The 23,651-nt window shown below is 41.1% G+C and overlaps 1 protein-coding gene across 2 annotated transcripts in view; it reads left to right on the top strand.

Moving 5' to 3' along the window:
* Positions 1–23,651, top strand: part of LOC139418113 (Rho guanine nucleotide exchange factor (GEF) 12b) — a 121,077-nt gene that overhangs the window by 49,837 nt on the left and 47,589 nt on the right. Inside the window, exons 2-8 of one of the 2 annotated variants that reach the window (XM_071167316.1) lie at positions 6,049–6,069; positions 6,732–6,826; positions 13,010–13,069; positions 15,717–15,815; positions 17,363–17,412; positions 22,867–22,924; positions 23,261–23,460. In XM_071167316.1, the coding sequence (XP_071023417.1) occupies positions 6,049–6,069; positions 6,732–6,826; positions 13,010–13,069; positions 15,717–15,815; positions 17,363–17,412; positions 22,867–22,924; positions 23,261–23,460 (583 nt within the window). The remainder of the gene's footprint in view (positions 1–6,048; positions 6,070–6,731; positions 6,827–13,009; positions 13,070–15,716; positions 15,816–17,362; positions 17,413–22,866; positions 22,925–23,260; positions 23,461–23,651) is intronic. The other variant, XM_071167317.1, reaches the window with a different exon arrangement.

Here is a 23,651-nt window from a genome sequence, read left to right as displayed (position 1 = left end):
GAAGTTTTGGGAATAACTTCATTTTAGGTGGTTGTACAATTGAATGGCTCAATTCTGGATTTTTGATAATTAGTGGGTATCGTCCTAATTCTGCTCTGCATGCATTATTTGGTGTTTTACGTTGTACACAGAGGATCTTTGCAGAATTCTGCGTGCATGAGTCTCAGTTTGGTGTTTGTCCCATTTTGTGAATTATTGGTTGGTGAGTGGACCCCAGACCTCACAAACATAAAGGGCAATGGGTTGTATAACTGATTCATGTATTTTTAAACAGACACAATTTGACATCCCAATTAGGATGTTCTTTTTGATGGTGTAGAAGGCCCTTGCCTTGTCCTTCTTGTCTCTCCCTCTCTCTCTCTCTCTCTCTCTCTCTCCCTCTCTCTTTTCAACGGGCTTTATTGGCATGGGAAACATATGTTTACATTGCCAAAGCATGTGAAATAGATACACGATCAAAAATGAACAGTGAACATTACATTCAAGTTTCAAAGGAATAGAGACATTTCAAATGTCATATTATGGCTGTGTACTCTCTCTCTCTCTCTCTCTCTCTCTCTCTCTCTCTCACTCACTTTCTCTCTCTCTCCCCCCTTGTTGTAAATTCACCACTGTTTATCTCTTCAAATGCTATATTCTGTTGGTCAGACTGTGCTCTGCTCTGGTGTGTTCAGTGTAGGAGGCAATATGTTCGAGACTAGTTGTCTTATCTCACAAGCCCAGGTTCACCTGTCTTGTGAGCAGAGCAGCAGAGTTCTAGCCTCGCAAGCTGCCTGATCCCAAAAGCTTCCATGAATGTTTGCTGCACGGATATCATGATAGCGCAGCGGTAATCATTCTGGTATTTACAAGGCTGGCAGAGTTCACCTCAAATCCACTTCAATTAGTTTTATGGTTTGGGCTGAGTACAGGTCAAATGTGATGTTTCAAGTTGAGCATTTTCTATTGTAACATAGAGATCCTCAACGTGTACTTGAATCAGTTTCGATGGGCAGTTGCGATACTTGAGGAGGCATGAAGTTTACCCCCAAACTGGATGTTCTTTCTAAATGCCACTCCTCCTCAAAATGTGACCTCATATGGAACGGAGAGTGAAATGAAAGAAGTAGCCAGAACTGGTGATTCACGACAAGCTTCTCTCTGAAAAACGTGTGCTTTGGATCCAACACAAGGGAAAAGGGTTAAGCATCTCTGGCCCTGTAGCCTGTCTACACCGAAAGGGATCAGGCCAGTTCCCAAAGACGTCCCTTTTCGAGTCCTGCTGCTGCAGTGCTGTTGCTCTCTATGCACTTTATCACTTTCCCCCCTCTTCTCAGTATTGTTTTGAAAAAAAATCTTATAAAATGGCAGTGTCCACTTGCCAGGCCCCTTGGGCAAACTTGTTACCTCAGTCACACTTCCCAAAACGCTTAATTTAGCTTAGCAGGCACCACTGAGTGAGAGCACATTCTGGCACTCCATTTGTTATTGTAACAGTTTTAGAGACTCCACTGCAGTGAAGCGTTAAAGCGTTTACATGTGTCTCAGACCGGTGAGATAGACATGTTTGAGGTGATGCAGGAATGGTGTTCAACCCTCTACATGTGGGTCTGGCACAAAATGAACTTCCTTGTGTGCATCCCTCTGTAGAACTCTGGTGCTGTTTTCTTTCCTTTACCTGGTTCACTTGTGTCAGGTCAGTAACACCAAAGAGGATGGGAAGTGTTCTCTGTCTTAGTAATACGCGTCTTTGGTGACGTTGCTCATAGGAGAAACGTATAAGTGGATTCAGGAGGGAGGCAATGGGATGTGACAACCACAGAACTTTAATGTTACATGCAGTGGCTCATCAGTGATAATGTTTTGCTTGCCATGTAAAACTTTCTTTAGGCTGTCATTGCTGCACTGCCAAAGCTATAGCATTTATAATTGACCCATTTTCTTTAGAATTTCATGTAATAAATTGAGAGGATCATTCAATTATTTCAAGATAACCATATTACCATAGTAATTTTTAATGTTACATTTCTCTCTGTTCGAAGACAATGTAAAAACAATTTCCCACCACCTTTCAGCATTTAGAAATGCTAAATGCTTGCCCATTTCTGAGTGGTCTCTTGCTATATGATGTGAGCTTGGCTTGTAGACAATAAATGGAGTATTGATAAAGATTATTTAATTTAAGGAATTCATTTTATAACATGATCAAAATGAACTCTGAATAAATTAAAACCTACTTGCGGCAGGACTTAACTCTCTGTTAAAGCTAACAGCTAATTGTTAAAGGCTAGCAGTCGATTTCACTACACTTGAATCTTTGTGTTTCCCATTGATCTGCCTTGTAAGCTAACAAGCACATTGTTCCCCGCAGGCTTTCAACGTACCCATTAGGTCTCTTTTTCTCCACTCTGAATGAGTCTGCATTTAAGTATCTAAATATCAGCTAAATCCCTTTCTTACCCAAAGCTAGCTGCACTAGCTGCTTAGCCACCACCCAGTGAGACTGATGTCTGTCCTCACCCAGACAGTATATCCTCTGGCCTGCCTCCTAATCTCCCCAGGGCACATCAGAGGATAACCAGTTTAATAACTCCTCCTGTTCCGAGACAGTGCAGTAGTGAATCCCATGTCTCTCTTTTTGGCAGGGGTTCAATATGACTGGGTTGATGTCCGATTTTTTTAATTGAATGATGTTAATTTACTTTAACAACTGTGCTATTTGGTTGAATTAAATAATTACCATTTCAATTATTAAGAAGTGTTTTTCTTAAATCCAAGGTGGTAGCAGTGGAAAGGTGTATCACAGTGTTTTTGGTAAATGTTATATATTAGGGATTTTGTCCATGATTAGACTGAGCTCTGTTTTTTTCTGTGTCGAAAGAGATTTCCAAGTACGAGCTCTGCAGCCTAGGTACTAACACAGGATTCTCCAAATCCTGCCCCCTCCTGCCTTCTTTGAAAGATACCCACTCCCACTCATCCCCCTCCTCTTTTCCTCTCCAATCTCCCCTCTCATCCCCCCCTTCTCCCACATTCAGGAAATGGGAGGCCTGCCAGAAGCGCTCTCTGTTTCCGGGAATCTGTCCCACAATGCCGCAATGTAGTAAGCTGGCTTTGACGTGAGCGCCATTGTTCAAAGTGCAGGCCCCATTGTCTGAGGGAAGGAACAGCAACAAAACCAAAAACCACCCGCGGAAGAAGGGAGGAGGTGGAGATAGAGGGGCCTGTGCTATTTATATGAAGAACCCAGCCACCTCCTATCTCTCAGACTTAGGCATCTGGGTAGGGATCTGCATGTTTGATATGCCAACCAGTGGAACAACTTGGACCAAGAAAGTGCCTGAGGACATGGGGCTTATGTTGGCATCGCCACACCACCGCATTTTTGATTATGAAATTAATTCAAGTGGGTCTGGTGTTCCGTCATTTTTGGTCCCTTCGAGTAATGGTGGTGGTTGTGATCCTGTGATGTGTAAGCAGATGATGAAAGATGTACCTATGATAGTGCAGTCTACTGGTTAGCAGCATGTCATGAGACAGACGGCAAGGTGGGTTTAGAGGTGGGGGGGTTAGAAGCTGGCTGTCTCTGACTGATGATGTCACTCAGTACACAGAAACATGCAAATGACAAGGAAGACCAGGGCATGTTTTCATTAAGCGCCTCAGAGTAGGAGTGCTGATCTAGGATCAGTTTTGTCTTTTAGATCATAATGAATAAGGTTACCCCGGAACTGTTGATTTATATACATATCTTTTAATAAAATGTATGTTTCTAGTGTCATTTTCTTGACGTAGCATGCAATAACAATACAAACATGGTAGCAAATGGAGAATATAAGGTTGAACATGGGGCTGGTTTCAGATACCCAGATTAAGGATATTCCTGGACCAAAAAGCACTTTCAATAGATTCTCTCTTCAATGTTTTTTAATCTAGGTACAGGCCTGAGAAAAAGGTGTATATTCACTCGCAGAGCGGGAGGTGTTTATCGCAGAAGGCAGGAATCGTGGTCACAGGCAGGCAAACAGGCAGGTGAATCAAAACTAGGACTGAATGCTTTCCTAGCTCTCACAAACGAGCTAGGAAAAGGCTTAGTAGAGTCAAAACGAACAATAGCTCACAAAGGTACAAACAGAATGAACTGAACTAAATAAGGAGCTGATGAGACCAGGTGAGTAACTAACACAGGTGAAATCAATTAACAAAAATTAAAGCCCGAGCTACGTTCAAGAACACAATGAAACAGAACACAAAGATTGACTATGAAAATAAATACAGAACCTTACATAGAGCTACAATACATTTTACCTCACATGGGTCCAATTCCATACAGTTTGTGAAATTTAACCTGTGTTGAAAAAATTATTCTGAATGTCAAAGTGGAATTAGGTTTTTAGAAATGTTTAAAAATGAACAAACTAAAATGTATTGAATCAATAAGTATTCAACCCCTTTGTTATGGCAAGCCTAAATAAGTTCAGGAGTAAAAATGTTCTGAACAAGTCACATAATAAGTTGTATGGACTCACTCTGTGTACAATAATAGTGTTTAACATGATTATTGAATGACTACCTCGTCTCTGTTCCCCGCACATACAATTAACTGTAAGGTCCCTCAGTCGAGCAGTGAATTTCAAACACAGATCAACCACAAAGGCCAGGAAGGTTTTCCAATGCCTAGCAAATAAGTTAAACTGACCTGAGCCCTAGGACCATGCCCCAGGAATACCTGACATGATGACTCCTTGCTGTCCCCAGTCCACCTGACTGTGCTGCTGCTTCAGTTTCAACTGTTCTGCCTTGTTATTATTCGACCATGCTGGTCATTTATGAACATTTGAACATCTTGACCATGTTCTGTTATAATCTCCACCCGGCACAGCCAGAAGAGGACTGGCCACCCCACATAGCCTGGTTCCTCTCTAGGTTTCTTCCTAGGTTTTGGCCTTTCTAGGGAGTTTTTCCTAGCCACCGTGCTTCTACACCTGCATTGCTTGCTGTTTGGGGTTTTAGGCTGGGTTTCTGTACAGCACTTTGAGATATCAGCTGATGTACGAAGGGCTATATAAATACATTTGATTTGATTTGATTTGATTAATTACACTTTGGATGGTGCACTGTGTCAATACACCTACAATAGTCACTATAAAGATGCAGATGTCCTTCCTAACTCAGTTGCCAGAGAGGAAGGAAACCGCTCAGGGATTTCTCCATGAGGCCAATGGTAACTTTAAAACAGTTACAGAGTTTAATGGGTGTGATAGGAAAAATGATGGGTCAACAACATTGTAGTTACTCCACAATACTAACTTAAATGACAGAGTGAAAAGAAAAAAATAAATTCCAAAACATGCATCCTGCTTGCAATAAGGCACTAAAGTAAAATGTACTTTATTTAATGAATGCAAAGCATTATGTTTGGGGCAAATTCAACACAACACATCACTGAGTACCAGTCTTCATTTTTTCAAGCATGGTGGCGGCTGAATCATGTTATGGGTATGCTTGTCATCGACAAGGACTAGGGAGTTTTTTTTAGGATTAAAAGAAATTGAATAGAACTAAGCACAGGTAAAATCCTAGAGGAAAACCTGCTAACCAACACTATGAGACAAATTCACCTTTCAGCAGGACAATAATCTAAAACACATGGCCAAATCTACACTGGAGTTGCTTACCAAGATGACATTGAATGTTCTTGAGTGGCCTAGTTACAGTTTTGACTTAAATCGTCTTGAAAATCTATGGAAAGAAAATGGCTGTCTGATGGTGATTCTAACATGTATTGACTCAGGGGTGTGAATACTAATGTAAATGAGATATTTCTGTATTTCTTTTTCAATAAATTTGCTAAAATGTCTAAACATGTTTTCACATTGTCATTAAGGGGTATTGTGTGTAGATGGGTAAGAAAAAAAGTATATTTAACCCATTTGGAGTTTAGGCTGTAACACAACAAAATGTGGAATAAGTTAAGGGGTATGAAGGCACTGTACACTTAGAACAGGGTTTTACCAATGACAAATAGTATAATAGTATTCTAATCCTTTCTCGTCTTTGTTTTCACAGGTTTTCCAAAAAAGCAACCAGGTCAGAGTTTTTTCCTTGCTTCGCAAATCTTTTTCTACATTGTCAATCACAAAGGACTACAATCATGACCTCCAGACGAACCAAAAACTAGAATGTCTTACCACAAAATAAATGATATGCCCCTAAGAGTTGGGTCACCTGGTATGCGTCCTAAATTGAACCCTATTCACTATTTAGTGTACTATTTTTGACCTGGCCCTGGTTAAACATATTGTATTAAATAAGGAATAGGGTTCCATTTCAGATGCTGCCCTGTATTTGAGTTGATTTAGCCTGATATTATGAGGCTTTTGGATGCCATACCGTGCCTGACACCCTGATAAGCATGTTAAGATGACACCTCACGTATCTAGAATCTGATGGTGCAGTCTTCCTCCTAAGCCGCAGGGATTTGGCTCTCTATTTCGTCTGGTAAAGGGTCTAAGTCCCAGGTGTCTAATATACAGTATGTCTGAGAGAGTATTGTAACAGATAATATTAAAAGTATAATATAATGGGGTCGTTCCATGAATAGAGTGACATTTTAAGTATACATTTTTCACCAATATTGAAATTTAAAAGCCTGGTTAAAAACCTGCACAGACGTGCGAAATCTGGTGTCCTGTGTGTGTGTGTGTGTGTGTGTGTTTCTCACCATGCCATCTGTGTTTGTGTGTTCCCAGGACCCCTAGCATTCTCAGCAAGGACCACCCCCCAGACAAGAAACCCAAGAGTGACAAAAACACAGTCCCACCTGCGCATGAGTTTGACCCTACAGGTAAGTGTGAACGCACAAGCATACACACACACACAAACAACATAGGTCCTGCACACACAAACACACAACAGAAAACAGGACTTGCGCACACTTGCAACATACACTCATTGAACAAACTGCGCAAGCACAAAATATAATACACACCTCAATCCATTTCAATGTCTAATCTCATTTTCCACTTGGTTGGTGCAGTGTATTACTGTCGGTCAGTTACTGGTGATAACTGTAATAATAATTTGACACAATATTAGCTACTGACCAAATAAACAAAATTATATGGGGATAGTAATTAACAGCTCCTTAAGTAGTGGAATGGAGTGGAAAGAGTTTCTGTTAGTGGCGAATCCTAACTTCATAGCGACCATTAATGCACATTGGGGTTGTTTCAAAATGAAAATAAACTCTTTCACTGTTACTGTATTGTCTGATATAAGCTCAAGCCAATCACTGTTATTAGACCCTTTCAGACTTCACTCACTCACACACATTAGATAATTGAATGTAAATTATGCAGCGTGTCGATGTGATAAATGCTGCGGTGACATGCTATAGCCTAGGAGGGAGCTACTAGACACCAAACGGAAGACAACAAACCGAAGCAGGACGGGACTACCTGGACGTGTCCAATAGGAAACGTTTGTTTTTGTTTTCCGTTGCAAAACGTTTTGCTACGCTGTGCACTAATGTATACGACCCTGGGAATGGAAAATGTTTTGCAACAAAAACAATAGTTTCTTATTGGCCAAGTTCACATACTCCCTCCCTCTTTTTTTTCATTTGATACCTAATGAATAAGGACCCTGTTATTAAAGGTCCACACTGGAGACTAGGGGTTAATGTTTGGTCTGGGGTGGGGGGGGTCAAATGGGAGCCAGATTAACAGCCAGCACCAGGTTGATGCTTATCTTCTGTTAGGCTGGGGAAACAGGAGCGGCAGCAGGATGAAACACAAACACACACACATGTACATACACACATTCAAACACACACAGTCACAATAATACTTTCACACTCGCACACACATCATGGCTGCTGGAGTCTGAGGATGAAACACACACACACACACACACACACACACACACACACACACTGGTTAATAGTGCGCTTTGAGCCCTAGTCATGTGATGAGGTAGTCTACTCTTCAGACAGGCACAGCACCAAAATCCCTCCCATTTTAGCCACGTACTGTAGGGTGCTAGCGGTCTAGTCTGTGTTTTATGAATGTGCAATGAGCATACACCGATACGGTCATCCTTCCTAACTCAGTTGCCGGAGAGGAAGAAACCGCTCAGGGATTTCACCATGAGGCCAATGGTGACTTTAAAACAGTTAGAGTTTAAGGGCTGTGATAGGAGAAAACTGAGGATGGATCATCAACATTGTAGTTACTCCACAATACTAATTTAATTGACAGAGTGAAAAGAAGGAAGCCTTTACAGAATGCAAATATTTAAAAACCCGTGTTAATTTTCTGTAATGCCTCTTACTGTAACGTCATTCAGAGGTGGAAGAAGGATCGGACCAAAGCGCAGCGTGGTAAGTGTTCATGATGTAATATTTAATGAAACCAACTGAACACTGAAATACAAAACAATAAAGTGAACGAACGAATGAACGAAGGAACGAACAAACAAACAAAAACCGAAACAGTACCGTGTGGCCCAAACACTCACACGGAAACAAACACCCACAAACCAAAAGTGAAACCCAGGCTACCTAAGTATGATTCTCAATCAGAGACAACTAACAACACCTGCCTCTGATTGAGAACCATACTAGGCCGAAAACAGAAACCAAACATAGAAAAACAAACATAGACTTCCCACCCAACTCACGCCCTGACCATACTAAAACAAATAATAAAATAACAGAACTATGGTCAGAGCGTGACACTTACCAGATGTTGGGCATTATTAGTGGATTTGCACTGCATTGTGCATGGTTAATTTGTAACAAAAAGGAAATTTTCGTAGACTGACTTGAAAGCCAGATCAGTGACAATTGCAAAAAAGCAGGTTAAACTATTTTGATAAAATAATGAAATGATGAGTGGGTCATATGTTTGTGGAAGACTTATATTTAGCTTAGGTATAATTTTACAAGCTTTGAATTCATTATATTATTCCTGACTGTTTGAAATGCAGTGAATTGATCTTTAATTGCGCAACAATGGTTATTTAACCTTTTAAGGTTTTTTATCAATATATTTATCGTGAATTGGCCATAAGTTAGATTTTTAGGCCATATCGCCCAGCCCTAGTTGTAGAACTGATAAACAACAGTGACGAGTCAGCCTATAGAGAGGAGGTACAGTGCGTTTGGAAAGTGACGAGTCAGCCTATAGAGAGGAGGTACAGTGCGTTTGGAAAGAATTCAGACCCCTCGACTTTTTCCACATTTTGTTCGGTTTCAGCCTTATTATAAAATTGATTATTCTCATCAATCTACACAAAATACTTCATAATGACAAAGTGAAAACAGTTGTTTTGATATTTTTGCAAATGTATAAAAAATGTAAAACAGATACCTTATTTACATACGTTTTCAGGCCCTTTGCTATGAGACTCAAAATTGAGCTCAGGTGCATCCTGTTTCCATTGATCATCCTTGAGATGTTTCTACAGCTTGATTGGAGTCCACCTGTGGTAAATTAAATTGATTGGACATGATTTGGAAAGGCACACACCTGTCAATGTAAGGTCCCACAGTTGACAGTGCATGTCAGAGCAAAAACCAAGCCGTGAGGTTGATGACAGGATTGTGTCGAGGCACCAGCCTGGGGAAGGGTACCAAAAAATGTCTGCAGCATTGAAGGTCCCCAAAAAGGTCCCCACAGTGGCCTCCTTAAATGGAAGAAGTTTGGAACCACCTAAACTCTCCCTAGAGCTGGCTGCCCGGCCAAAGTTAGCAATCGGGTGAGAAGGGCCTTGGTCAGGGAGGTGATCAAGAACCTGATGGTCACTCTGACAGAGCTCCAGAGTTCCTTTGTGAAGATGGGAGGACCTTCCAGAAGGACAACCATCTCTGCAGCCCTCCTCCAATCAAGCCTTTATGGTAGAGTGGCCAGACAGAAGCCACTCCTCAGTAACAGGCACATTACAGTCCGCTTGGTGTTTGCCAAAGGGCACCTAAAGCGCTCTCAGACCATGATAAACAAGATCCTCTGGTCTGATGAAACCAAGATTGAACTATTTGGCCTGAATGCCAAGCATCACATCTGGAGGAAACCTGGCACCATTCCTACAGTGAAGCATGGTGGTGGCAGCATCATGCTGTGGGGATGTTTTTCAGCAGCAGTAACTGGGAGACTAGTCAAGATCGAGGGAAAGATGAACGGAGCAAAGTACAGAGAGATCCTTGATGAAAACCTGCTCCAGAGCGGTCAGGACCTCAGACTGGGACAAAGGTTCACCTTCCAACAGGACAATGACTCTAAGCACACAGCCAAGACAACGTAGAAGTGGCTTCAGGACACGTCTCGGAATGTCCTTGAGGGGCCCAGCCAGAGCCCGGACTTGAACCAGATCAAACATCTCTGGAGAGACCTGAAAATAGCTGTGCAGCGACACTCCTCATCCAACCTGACTGAGCTTGAGAGGATCTGCAGAGAAGAATGGGAGAAACTCCCCAAATACAGGTGTGCCAAGCTTGTAGCGTCATACCTAAGAAGACCCGAGGCTGTAATTGATGCCAAAGGTGCTTCAACAAAGTACTGAGAAAGGGGTCGGAATACTTATGTAAATGTGACCTATTTTTGCATTGTCATTATGGGGTATTGTTTGTAAATTGATGAGGGGAAAAACTGATTTAATCCATTTTAGAATAAGGTTGTAATGTAACAAAATGTGGAAAAAGTGAAGGGGTGTGAATACTTTCTGAATGCACTGTATATATACAGCAATGTTCTAACTTCTATTTGAAAGCCTTCCCAGAAGAGGGGAGGCTTATAGCAGCAAATAGGAGACCAACTACATATTAATGCCCATGATTTTGGAATAGAAATGTTTGGCGAGCAAGTGTCCACATACTTTTGGTCATGTAGTGTATATCTCACAGGTTAAGAAACAATCGTTCAATAGCTCAACCTGTGCTGGTCCATGATATGCTGACCGGTCTCTGAGACTTTAATCTGGGAGTTCCAAAGAGTTAGTTTTAATGTAAACTGTCACGCAAGGAGGTAAGAACATGGCTTGCTGGTCGCTGATACAAAGAAAGTTAAGAAACATTTATCTTTATGCCTTCATTTTCTTTGTCTGAGAGCCATTTTAGGCTTGGCTTTCCTCAGAATCCTTCTTCTTTTGAATTCTGCTTTTTTTTAAAATCATTCTTAACCTCAGTTACCTTTATTTCAGTTTAGTTGTTTTCAAGGAAGCGTTATCTACATGTCCATACATAAATACATACAGTACCAGTCAAAAGTTAGGACACACCTATTCATTCAAGGGTTTTTCTTTATTTGACTATTTTCTACATTGTAGAATACTAGTGAAGGCATCAAAACTATGAAATAACACATATGGAATCATGTAGTAACCAAACCAGTGTTAAACAAATCAAAATATATTTTAGATTCTTCAAAGTAGCCACACTTTGCCTTGATGACAGCTTTGCACACTCCTGGCATTCTCTCAACCTGCTTCACCTGGAATTATTTTCTGACAGTTTCGAAGGAGTTCCCACATATGCTGAGCACTTGTTGGCTGCTTTTTCTTCACTCTGAGGTCCAACTCATCCCAAACCATCTCAATTGGGTTGAGGTTGGGTGATTGTGGAGGCCACGTTATCTGATGCAGCACCATCACTCCCCTTCTTGGTAAAATAGACCTTACACAACCTGGAGGTGTGTTTTGGGTCATTATCCTGTTGAAAAACAAATGATAGTCCCACTAAGCGCAAACCAGATGGGATGGCGTGTCACTGTAGAATGCTGTGGTAGCCATGCTGGTTAAGTGTGCCTTGAATTCAAAATAAATCACAGACAGTGTCACCAGCAAAGCGCACACACACCATCACACCTCCTCCTCCATGCTTCACGGTGGGAACCACACATGCTGAGATCATCCGTTCACATACTCTGCATCTCGAAAATACATGGTGGTTGGAACCAAAAATTGTATATTTGGACTCATCAGACTCAAGGATAGATTTCCACCGGTTTAATGTCCATTGCTGGTGTTTCTTGGCCCAAGCAAATCTCTTCTTATTATTGGGGTCCTTTAGTAGTGGTTTCTTTGCAGCAAATCGACCATGAAGGCCTGATTCACACAGGCTCCTCAGATGTGTCTGTTACTTGAACTCTGTGAACCATTTATTTGGGCTGCAATCTGAGGTGCAGTTAACTCTAATGAACTTATCCCCTGCAGCAGAGGTAATTCTGGGTCTTCCTTTCCTGTGACGGTCCTCATGAGAGCCAGTTTCATCATAGCGCTTGATGGTTTATGCTACTGCACTTGAAGAAACTTTCTTCAAGTTCTTGACCTTTTCTTTATTGACTGACCTTCATGTCTTAAAGCAATGATGGACTGTCATATCTCTTCACTTATTTGAGCTGTTCTTGCCATAATATGGACTTGGTATTTTACCAAAAAGGGCTATGCTCTGTATACCACCCCTACCTTGTCACAACACAACTGATTGGCTCAAACGCATTAAGAAGGAAAGAATTTCCACAAATGAGCTTTTAACAAGGCACATCTGTTAATTGAAATGCATTCCAGGTGATTACCTCATGAAGCTGGTTGAGAGAATGCCAAGAGTGTGCAAAGCTGTCATCAAGGCAAAGGTTGACTACTTTGAAAAATCTCAAATATAAAATAACACTTTTTTGGTTACTACATGATTCCATATGTGTTATTTCATAGTTTTGATGTCTTCACTATTATTCTACAATGTAGAAAATAGTAAAAATAAAGAAAAACGCTTTAATGAGTAGGTGTGTCCAAACTTTTGACTGGTATTGTACATACATTCAATAAAACAGTTACTAATTGCAACAGAATTCAGACTGACTGCTCACACACTGTAAGGTAAGGTGTATAGTCACACTGGTACAGAATACTTTTTTTGCCATGTTTTTTTCTCCTCCCAATGTTTTAGATTTTCTTGTCTTTTGCTCTGTTTTCTCCTCTGTGTGTCCTGGTTGTGTTTTTACGTTACCATGTGAACTGTGTCGTGCTGTACTAGACGTGCCTGTGCAGCTGTCTGGCTGTGTAGTAGCCGAGGGAAGCCCCTCCGAACCCTGTGGTAAGATGGTCTTAATGGCTGTGTCTCAAAAGTCTCTAAGTGTCCTCTTTTTCTTGTCTCCTCTCCTTCATTTGATCTGAGGGAACAGGACAGTGGACAGGTGAAAACCCGATTCACCAGCACTAGGCTTTTTTTCACCATAATAGCACCTATCCCACCTGTTAAGTTCAGTGCAAACAAAGGGAGTCAAGTGGAAGTTGCCGTTTTATACTATTGAGATGCACCCCGTTCGTGTGTGGGGGCTGTTTTGTTTTGCGACGTCCCCAGTTCTTCTGCCATGTGACCCCCTGTTGTTCACTAACATACTAACATGAGTCCTACACCCCTTCGTTCTCCTTTTATTTAATCTTTATTGAACCATTGCCTCTCATTGCCCTGGCAGTGAACTTTCCCACAGTGTTGAGAAACATTGTCTGGGTGTTTTAGTGTTACCTGGCCAGAGCAGCGAGAAGGAAGATGTTTGGGTTGAGGACGGAATGCTACCAGGAGATGTTGAGGGGAGAGTTCAGCCGAATTACCTATTTATTAACATTTTCAAGGTTGGAAAGACTGAAATCCATGCTTTGGTGTTGTGAAGCTAGCTACTGCCCCCAACTGTTAATGTTATAATTTTCTAACCAAAAAACAATGTAAATCAATGTCCCCCGGTTAGCATGCTTTCATTTTCATTCCCAGATCATTTTTTAAAGGGATTGTGTAGCCCAATAACTTTGAAGTTACTTTGATGTGATTTTGGCATGACATTGAATTTACTTAGTTTTTTGGCTATAAAATTGCTAATACAGCAGGATTTTTTTCTGCATCAAAATGGGGCTTAGGTGAGGGGTTTGGCTGGGGTGTGGCAGTGGGCCTGGGCCATTAGCAAGGTCATCGACCCCTTTTTTTGGAGGCCCTCCTCTTGCTCGCAGAGACAAAATGTTGCTGTTTTAAAGCAAATTTTCTGCAATTCTACAGATTTTGCTATGGCTTATGCTGTGTTCTTATGCCATCTGAGTGACTTAACAAAGTCAATGGGGGCCCCATGTCATGCCAAAAATACTCCTGAATGCTTCATTTTCTACAATTGTAGATTCTCCTGACTGTTTTGCTTTTATTTTGGTGATTGTTAGTTAAAAATATATATATCTTATTTAAAAATATATAGGTCCAATATGTTTTCTACATACGTTATATTAAGTTTACACTGAAAACGTTTTTCCATCCCAAAAAGTATTTCCCCGAAAAAGGCGGCCCGAAAAAAACTTGTACAGCCCAGCCATGACTTTTCTATGTTGAGAAAAACGCTGTATAATATCAGTTAGTGTCAGTGTCTAGTTTAACAAAACCAAAGCAATGACTGCAGTCTCCTTGTTCATAGACTGCTTTCAAGGTAAGGAAACAAATATGTGAATAAAAACTGTGGCTGAACTGTCCATTAAAGTGCTTCAAAGTGAGACAGCACCACATTTTCTCACACATTTGCAATAATTTGAGTAATACATTGATGATTACATCTGTTGCTGGGTTGCAACATTAGCCATTATTTGACATTGCACAATTTCTTACTGTATCTCCTGCAACCTAGCCTCGTATGAACCATCCTGATCTCGAGAGCTTACATTCTGTTTTGCTTCACGGATAACGAATCAGAATGTAAGCTTGCGAGATCAGGATGGTTCGTACGAGAGGCTAACTGCAACCTGGACTACTGGTTTAATCTGCTTTTTCGTTTGGCTTTGTTTACAGTATGCACTCGCTGTTTATAATGATGATATGGTTTTGGATGAACTATTGTGTTAGTGAAACTCACCTGCAAGTTTACTGGTGTGGTGAATCAATGTCAATCTACGAATGTGAATCCGTGTGTCTCTCTCTATTTGAAAGTCAAACAACTCACAATCTGTGTTCAAACAAACATGACAGAGGGTGCTGTTGCCACTTGTGTCCTGATATCAATGTTCCACAAACAACAAGTCTTTATGTGAGCATCAAACTGGGTTCCTAGAGGGTCATGTGTTATGCCATTATTTACAACATCCTATCAAAGCATCATACGGATATTAAAGGGATAGTTTAGCAAAACTATTTCGATATGTGTTTCCTTATCTTGAAAGCAGTCTATGGACAAGGAGTGATTGCAATCCACACTATACTTTTGTTTGTCTCTTTTTGTGCATAGACTGCCTTCAAGTTCAGGGAACAAATATCTAAGATGCAATTTTTCAGAACTATCCCTTTAACAAAATGCATCCATCTATTAAAGGCCTTTGAAGAAGAGAGTGAAGTACTTTCACAACTGGGTAGTATTAAGTATTTGAAACCAGGTAATACCCTTGAGGTATCAATCATTCATTGCTGCCACTCAATAGAAGCTTCAAAAGCCTCAGGTTTCATCATCATCATTTTATAACAACGACTAGCCACAAAACAGACCTGATCTATTGAGTGAGTGCCTCCGTCACCAAGGAGACACATTGCCTTATACCTGTATATAGGAAAACAGTTTGACACCCACATTGCATATTGTGCCCCATCACGCACACCCTGTCCCAACTCACCGTCCTTGATTCCTCTAACTGTGCCAGCCCGAGTGTATGTCTGTGTGTTGTTTGTGTGTGTGATGGTGTGTAACACAATATTTCTTTATCTTCTGTCTGTCTATGTGTAGGGCTTGTCCAGCGTTGTGTGATCATCCAGAAAGATGAGAATGGCTTCGGGTTGACAGTGAGCGGAGACAACCCTGTATTTGTGCAGTTGGTCAAAGAGGGTAAGGCCTTTTCCATCCTATTCTAATCTACACCTTCCTGTTCTTTAGTCAATTCAATGATGATGAGGTATGGTGTGGCTTAATTGGTAAAGCATGGTGCTTGCAACAGCAGGGTCACTGGTGCGATTCCCACTGGGGCCACCCATATGAAAATGTATGTACAGTTGAAGTCGGAAGTTTACATACACTTAGGTTGGAGTCATTAAAACTCGTTTTTCAACCATTTCGTGTTAACAAACTACAGTTTTGGCAAGTCGGTTAGGACATCTACTTTGTGCATGACAAAAGTAATTTTCCAAACAATTGTTCACAGATTATTTAACTTATAAATCACTGTCTCACAATTCCAGTGGGTCAGAAGTTTACATACACTAAGTTAATAGGCTAATTGACATCCTTTGAGTCAAATGGAGGTGTACCTGTGGATGTATTTCAAGGCCTACCTTCAAACCTAGTGCCTCTTTGCTTCACATCATGGGAAAATCAAAAGAAATCAGCCAAGACCTCAGAAAAAAAATTGTAGATCTCCTCAAGTCTGGTTCATCCTTGGGAGCAATTTCCAAACGCCTGAAGGTACCACGTTCATCTGTACAAACAATAGTACGTAAGTATAAACACCATGGAACCACGCAGCTGTCACACCGCTCAGGAAGGAGACGTGTTCTGTCTCCTAGAGATGAACGCACTTTGGTGCAAAAATTGCAAATCAATCCCAGAACAACAGCAAAGGACCTTGTGAAGATGCTGGAGGAAACGGGTATAAAAATATCTATATCCACAGTAAAACGAGTCCTATATCGATATAACCTGAAAGGCCGCTCATCAAGGAAGAAGCCACTGCTCCAAAACCGCCATAAAAAAGCCAGACTACGGTTTGCAACTGCACATGGGGACAAAGATCGTACTTTTTGGAGAAATGTCCTCTGGTCTGGTGAAACAAAAGTATAACTGTTTGGCCTGTCAGGAGGATTGAGCCAGAATTCACCCAACTTATTGTGGGAAGCTTGTGGAAGGCTACCTAAAACATTTGACCCAAGTTAAACAATTTAAAGGCAATGCTACCAAATACTAATTGAGTGTATGTAAACTTCTGACCCACTGCAAATGTAATGAAAGAAATAAAAGCTGAAATAAATAATTCTCTCTACTATTATTCTGACATTTCACATTCTTAAAATAATGTGGTCATCCTAACTGACCTAAGACAGGGAATTTTTACTATGATTAAATGTCAGGAATTGTGCAAAACTGAGTTTAAATGTATTTGGCTAAGGTGTATGTAAACTTCCGACTTCAACTGTATATTTATTATATGTCAAGGTAATTTAATTGTATATCTTGGGGGTGTAAACCTCTGACGTTAGCACAATATATTCAATTGGGAGCATAGCACAATGTAAATATATATTCATGCAGTCTTGATAGCCAAGGCAAGGATACAATATATTGGATTTATATCTGGAGGTGTCAAAATACAGTCAGATACAGTAATATCACTAACCTTTTATCATTCTCACTCCCTTTGCCTGTCCTGTCCTCTTCCGCAGATGGCGCTGCCATGCGAGCGGGTGTCCAGACGGGTGATAGGATCATCAAGGTGAGGCTCATTCCCTCTCTGGGGCCCATAACACTCTTCCTAGACATTACCCATAGCCTAATCTCTCGTGGACAGATGCATGTAACATAAATGGCAGTAGCATCTGTCGCAGACCTGGGTTCAAATACATTGGCAAATATCTGAATTGCTTTCACATACGGTACATTCGAAGTAAGTATTCAGATATATTTTATTTGTAAAGACAAGTAGTTGAATATTTGTAATTAATTTGGAAAAATACTAGGAAAGTATTTGAAAATACTCATACAGTTGAAGTCGGAAGTTTACATATATTTAGGTTGGAGTCATTGAAACTCGTTTTTCAACCACTCCACAAATTTCTTGTTAAAAAACTGTAGTTTTGGCAAGTTGGTTAGGACATCTACTTTGTGCATGACACAAGTCATTTTTCCAACAATTGTTTACAGACTTTTTATTTCACTTAATTCACTGTATCAGAATTCCAGTGGGTCAGAAGTTTACATACACTAAGTTGATTGTGCATTTAAACAGCTTGGAAAATTCCAGAAAATGTCATGGCTTTAGAAGCTTCTGAGCTTCTGCTAATTGACATCATTTGAGTCAATTGTAGGTGTACCTGTGGTACCTGTGGATGTATTTCAAGGCCTACCTTCAAACTCGGTGCCTCTTTGCTTGACATTATGGGAAAATCAAAAGAAATCAGCCAAGACCTCAGAAAAAAAAATTGTAGACCTCCACAAGTCTGGATCATCCTTGGGAGCAATTTCGAAACGCCTGAAGGTACCACGTTCATCTGTACAAACAATAGTACGCAAGTATAAACACCATGGGACCACGCAGCCGTCACACCGCTCAGGAAGGAGACACATTCTGTCTCCTAGAGATGAACGTACTTTGGTGCGGAAAGTGCAAATCAATCCCATAACAACAGCAAAGGACCTTGTGAAGATGCTGTAGGAAACGGGTACAAAAGTATCTATATCCACAGTAAAACGAGTCCTATATCGACATAACCTGAAAAGTTGCTCAGCAAGGAAGAAGCCATTGCTCCAAAACCGCCATAAAAAAGCCACACTACGGTTTGCAACTGCACATGGGGACAAAGATCGTACTTTTTTGAGAAATGTCCTCTGGTCTGATGAAACAAAAGTATAACTGTTTGGCCATAATGACCATCGTTATGTTTGGAGGAAAAAGGGGAGGCTTGCAAGCCGAAGAACACCATCCCAACCGTGAAGCACGGGGGTGGCAGTATCATGTTGTTGGGCTGCTTTGCTGCAGGAGGGACTGGTGCACTTCACAAAATAGATGGCATCATGAGGAAGGAAAATTATGTGGATATATTGAAGCAACATGTCAAGACATCAGTCAGGAAGTTAAAGCTTGGTAGCAAATGGGTCTTCCAAATGGACAATGACCCCAAGCATACTTCCAAAGTTGTGGCAAAATGGCTAAAGGACAACAAAGTCAAGGTATTGGAGGGCCGTCACAAAGCCCTGACCTCAATCCCATAGAAAATCTCAGTTACACCAGCTCTGTCAGGTGGAATGGGCCAAAATTCACCCAACTAACTTATTGTGGGAAGCTTGTGGAAGGCTACTCAAAACGTTTGACCCAAATTAAACCATTTAAAGACAATGCTACTAATTACTAATTGAGTGTATGTAAACTTCTGACCACTGACAACGTGATGAAAGAAATAAAGCTGAAATCAATCATTCTCTCTGATATTATTCTGAGATTTCACATTCTTCAAATAAAGTGGTTATCCTAACTGACCTAAAACAGGGAATTTTTACTAGGATTAAATGTCAGGAATTGTGAAAAACTGAGTTTAAATGTATTTGGCTACAGGTGTAATGTAACTTCAGACTGACTTAAAAATGCACTCTCATGCATTTTACCCAGGTATTTGAAAATAGTATTTGAAAATACTCTCATGTACAATTTTATAGACTATTTGGTTTTTACAAATAACTGTTAAAATTCTCAAATAAAAGTACTTGTTTTTGGCTGTGTATTTGAAAATACTCAAATACACTAACATAAAAAATATATATATATCAGATACTCAAACATATATATGTATTTGAATCCAGGTCTGATCTGTCGACAGACTGTGGGACGGGACGACTAACGAGGAACTTTGTTTCAGTACTCAGATTTTTAATCTCTGATCATTTGGACAAATCATGATTTTGCTGGTGTTCGCATCTTTCAAATTTTGGAAGGGGAGGGGACAGTTGGCCCATAGATTTGCCCGAAACTGGCTGAGAGTTTTCATTTGGAGAGGTGGAGACTTTGCTAGTCGTGTATTACGTTTTCTAACACGTCTCCCGCCACTTCTCCTGAGATTACCCTTAGCCTCAGATCTAGGATCAGTTTATTTTCCCAAAAATCTTACCTCATGCATTTAAACCAAAATGCGAAACCGACACTAGATCAGTGTGAAGGGGGCAACTTCATCCTGACACTATCTCTAAAACAGACACCTCTCCAGGTGAAGTTTTCCCAAGTTACCATTCTAGGATCAGTCTCCCCTCCCCAATCCTTACCTTAAAGGGGCAATCCGCAATTGAAACAATAACAAACCCTGATCCCTGCCTCTGTTTTGGTAAAAATCTGAGGGATGGGGCCGGAGAAATGTAGCCACTCTCAAATTCATACAGAGCTATGGATGCAAGATATAGTTTTAACCATGTTTTGGGGCTATGTAGTTTTTGTTTACATTATTTATTTATTTTTACAAAAATTTGAGTAAAACATGCTTATTTAGGATTCTAATGGAGGTATGACTGTTAAACTAATGAGCCATTTATAAGTTATATTCTTTAAGAATCAATGGGTTCAGATAATATTTTATAATTCCAAAAATGTGTGTATTTGTATTTGTTATGGATCCCTATTAGTCCTGTAAAATGAAGGCAGTTTTTTACAATTAAAAACATTGCATTACCTTTCACATCAGATTTCACAACACATGTGTGCCCTCAGGCCACTAGTCTACTACCACATATCGATAACACAAAATCCATGCGTACGTGTGTGTATAGTGCGTATGTTATCATGTGTGTCTGTAGCAACTGGTGATTGCCCCTTAGTGGGGAAAATGCTAAACTGACCAAAGATCAGTGTTTAGGAAAAACTGAATTCTGTCTCAGACAAGAGAACCCTACAGGCTACTGCAGTAGGTCGTGGGTCATGGGTTAGGCTCCCTCCATACTTTACCACGCCCTCTGCTGGGATGCTGAGTAGCTACACCATATAATGGCAATGCATTCCAATGGGTCATTGGAAAGGGCAGGATGGCTTAGTGCTGTGCATAGTGTTAGTGAAGAAAATGAATTGTTATTTTGTGGGAGTGAATCTAAACTTTTACTTCAGTAACATTTTCAATTAGTCATGCATTGATGTTGGTATTGATGTTAGGATTCATAGCAGGGCCAGACGGGTTACCAGGACATGTACTCAGAGCATGCTCTGACCAGCTGACAAGTGTCTTCACTGACATTTTCAACCTCTCCCTGACACAGTCCGCAATACCTACATGTTTCAAGTAGACCACCACCCTGTGCCAAAGAAGCCAAAGTAACCTGTCTAAATGACTGCCTCCCCGTAGCACTCGCATCTGTAGAGATGAAATGCCTTGAAAGGCTGGTCATGGCTCACATCAACACCATCATCCCAGGCACCCTGGAGCCACTCCAATTCGCATATCGCCCCAACAGATCCAGAGATGATGCAGTCTCTTCTGCAATCCACACTGCCCTCTCCCACCTGGACAAGAGGAACACCTATGTGAGAATGCTGTTCAGTGACTACAGCTCAGCGTTCAACACCATAGTGCCATCCAAGCTCACCACTAAGCTAAGGTCCCGGGGACTGAACACCTCCCTCTTTAACTGGATCCTGGACTTCCTGACGGGCTGCCCCCAGGTGGTGAAGGTAGACAACTACACATCCTCAATGCTGACCCTCAACATGGGGGCCTCTCAGGGGTACGTGCTTAGTGCCCCCCTTTACTCCCTGTTCACCCATGACTGTATGGACGTGCACAACTCCAACACTATCATTAACTTTGTCGACAACCCAACATTGGTAGGCCTGATCACCGACGACGATGAGACAGCCTATAGGGAGGAAGTCAATAACAACAACTTCTCCCTCAACGTCAATAAAACAAAGGAGCTGATCGTGGACTACAGGAAACAGAGGGTTGAGCACGCCCCCATTCACATCAACGGGTCTGTAGTGGAGCGGGTCAAGAGCTTCAAGTTCCTCGATGTCCACATCACAAAGACTCTATCATGGTCAACACACAGCAACACAGTGGTGAAGAGGGCAGGACAATGCCTCTCCCCCTCAGTTGGCTGAAAAGATTTGGCATATCTGCAATAAATTCTACAGCTACACCATTGAGAGCATCTTGACTGTCTGCATCACCACTCGATATGGCTACTGCTTGGTGTCCGATCGCAAGGCGCTATGGAGGGTAGTGTGTACGGCCCAGTACATCACTGGGAAAGAGATCTCTGCTATCCAGGACTTCTATACAAGGCGGTGTCAGAGGAAGCAGGAAAAAATGGTCAAAGGCTCCAGCCACCCAAGCCACCGACTGTTCTCTCTCCTAACACACAGCATGTGGTACCAATGCACCAAGTCTGGAACCAACAAGCTTCTACTCCCAAGCCATAAGACTTCTAAACAAGAGTGCTAAATAGCTAATCAAATGGCTACCCGGACTACCTGCACTAACCGTTTTTTGCACTAACTCTCTTGCACTGACCCTATGCACACAGACTGGACTCACACACACGCACACACATATTACATACGCCCAAACACACATAACATGCACACACATGCATACTATACTGATTCCACACACACACTTTCAAACTCGCCACATGCGCTGCTGCTACTGTCTATTGTCTATCCTTCTGCCTAGTCACTTTACCCCTACCTATATGTACATAGCTACCTCAATTACCTCGTACCCCTGCACATTGACTCTGTACTTGTATTCCCTGTATATAGCCACATTATTTTCTACTCCCTATGTATACCTATGTTATTTTTACTTGATATTTTTATTTGTTATTCTCTGTATATTTATTAATTGTGTCAATTTCTATTTTTTATGACATTCTTTATCTTATCTTTAACTCTGTATTGGTGAAAACGGACCTGTAAGTCAGCTGTTAGTCTACACCTGTTGTCTACGAAGCATTTGGCAAAAAATGTATTTGATTTGAATTAACATTTAGAAATGAATAAGGTGTTTCTTCGCTTGGAAAGAGTTGTTATGTACACATGCTCCTGTTGAACATTAACTAATATGGGGCTTCCCATTTGCATTGTTTTTGTCATTTTATGCTACGTTTTAGACAGAACACATAGTCCTCTTATAGAAAGTGTTGTATTTAATTTGAATGACGTTGATTTGAGGTGTAGTTTATGTTTTTGTTGCAGGTTAACGGGACCTTAGTAACACATTCAAACCATGTAGAAGTCGTCAAGCTAATAAAATGTAAGTTCAAGTGACAGTTTTATATCCAATTATTCGTAGACATGAAAAATCACAGGCTCTTCAAGAGACTTACTTTCTTAAAGTCAACCTGTAGTAGGCTATATGCGCTTATAATGCACTGTAAGACTTGTCATAAGGATGTATAATGTCTTATTATCATCTCATGAGTCTGACCATACTGTATAATAAGCTAGCCATTGTGAGTGAAAAGTTTTCAGTCAATTTAAGTTGAAAGTTGGCTACATAGAGACATTACATGAAGATATATTTTTTATAATAAGAATTAAAACTCATACAAGTAATAGAGCTGTGACCCCTATTGTCTCTATGTGTCAGCGGGCTCCTATGTGGCCCTCACAGTGCTGGGGAGGCCCCCGGGGCTGGCCCAGATCTCGCTGTCGGAGGGCGAGGGGGGAGACCTGTCCTCTTTCCTCTCCTCGCCCCACTCTCCTGGACCAACGGGGGGAACAGGGGAGCGCTGCGTCACCTCCTCCACCAGCCCCCAGGACCACATCACCTCCCCGCTGCCCCTCTGGGTACGACAGACGGCCAATTGGTTCTCTGTCTGCAACTGAAATGGCATCCTATTTACCATATAGTATACCACTCTATAGAATAAGTAGTGTACTCTATAGGATAAGGTGTGTACTCTATAGAATAAGTAGTGTACTCTATAGGATAAGGTGTGTACTCTATAGAATAAGTAGTGTGCTCTATAGGGAGTGGG

This window comes from Oncorhynchus clarkii, chromosome 10 (genome assembly GCF_045791955.1).
Source record: "Oncorhynchus clarkii lewisi isolate Uvic-CL-2024 chromosome 10, UVic_Ocla_1.0, whole genome shotgun sequence".
Taxonomy (NCBI): Eukaryota; Metazoa; Chordata; class Actinopteri; order Salmoniformes; family Salmonidae; genus Oncorhynchus; species Oncorhynchus clarkii.
This window is presented reverse-complemented; position numbering and strand designations above follow the sequence as displayed.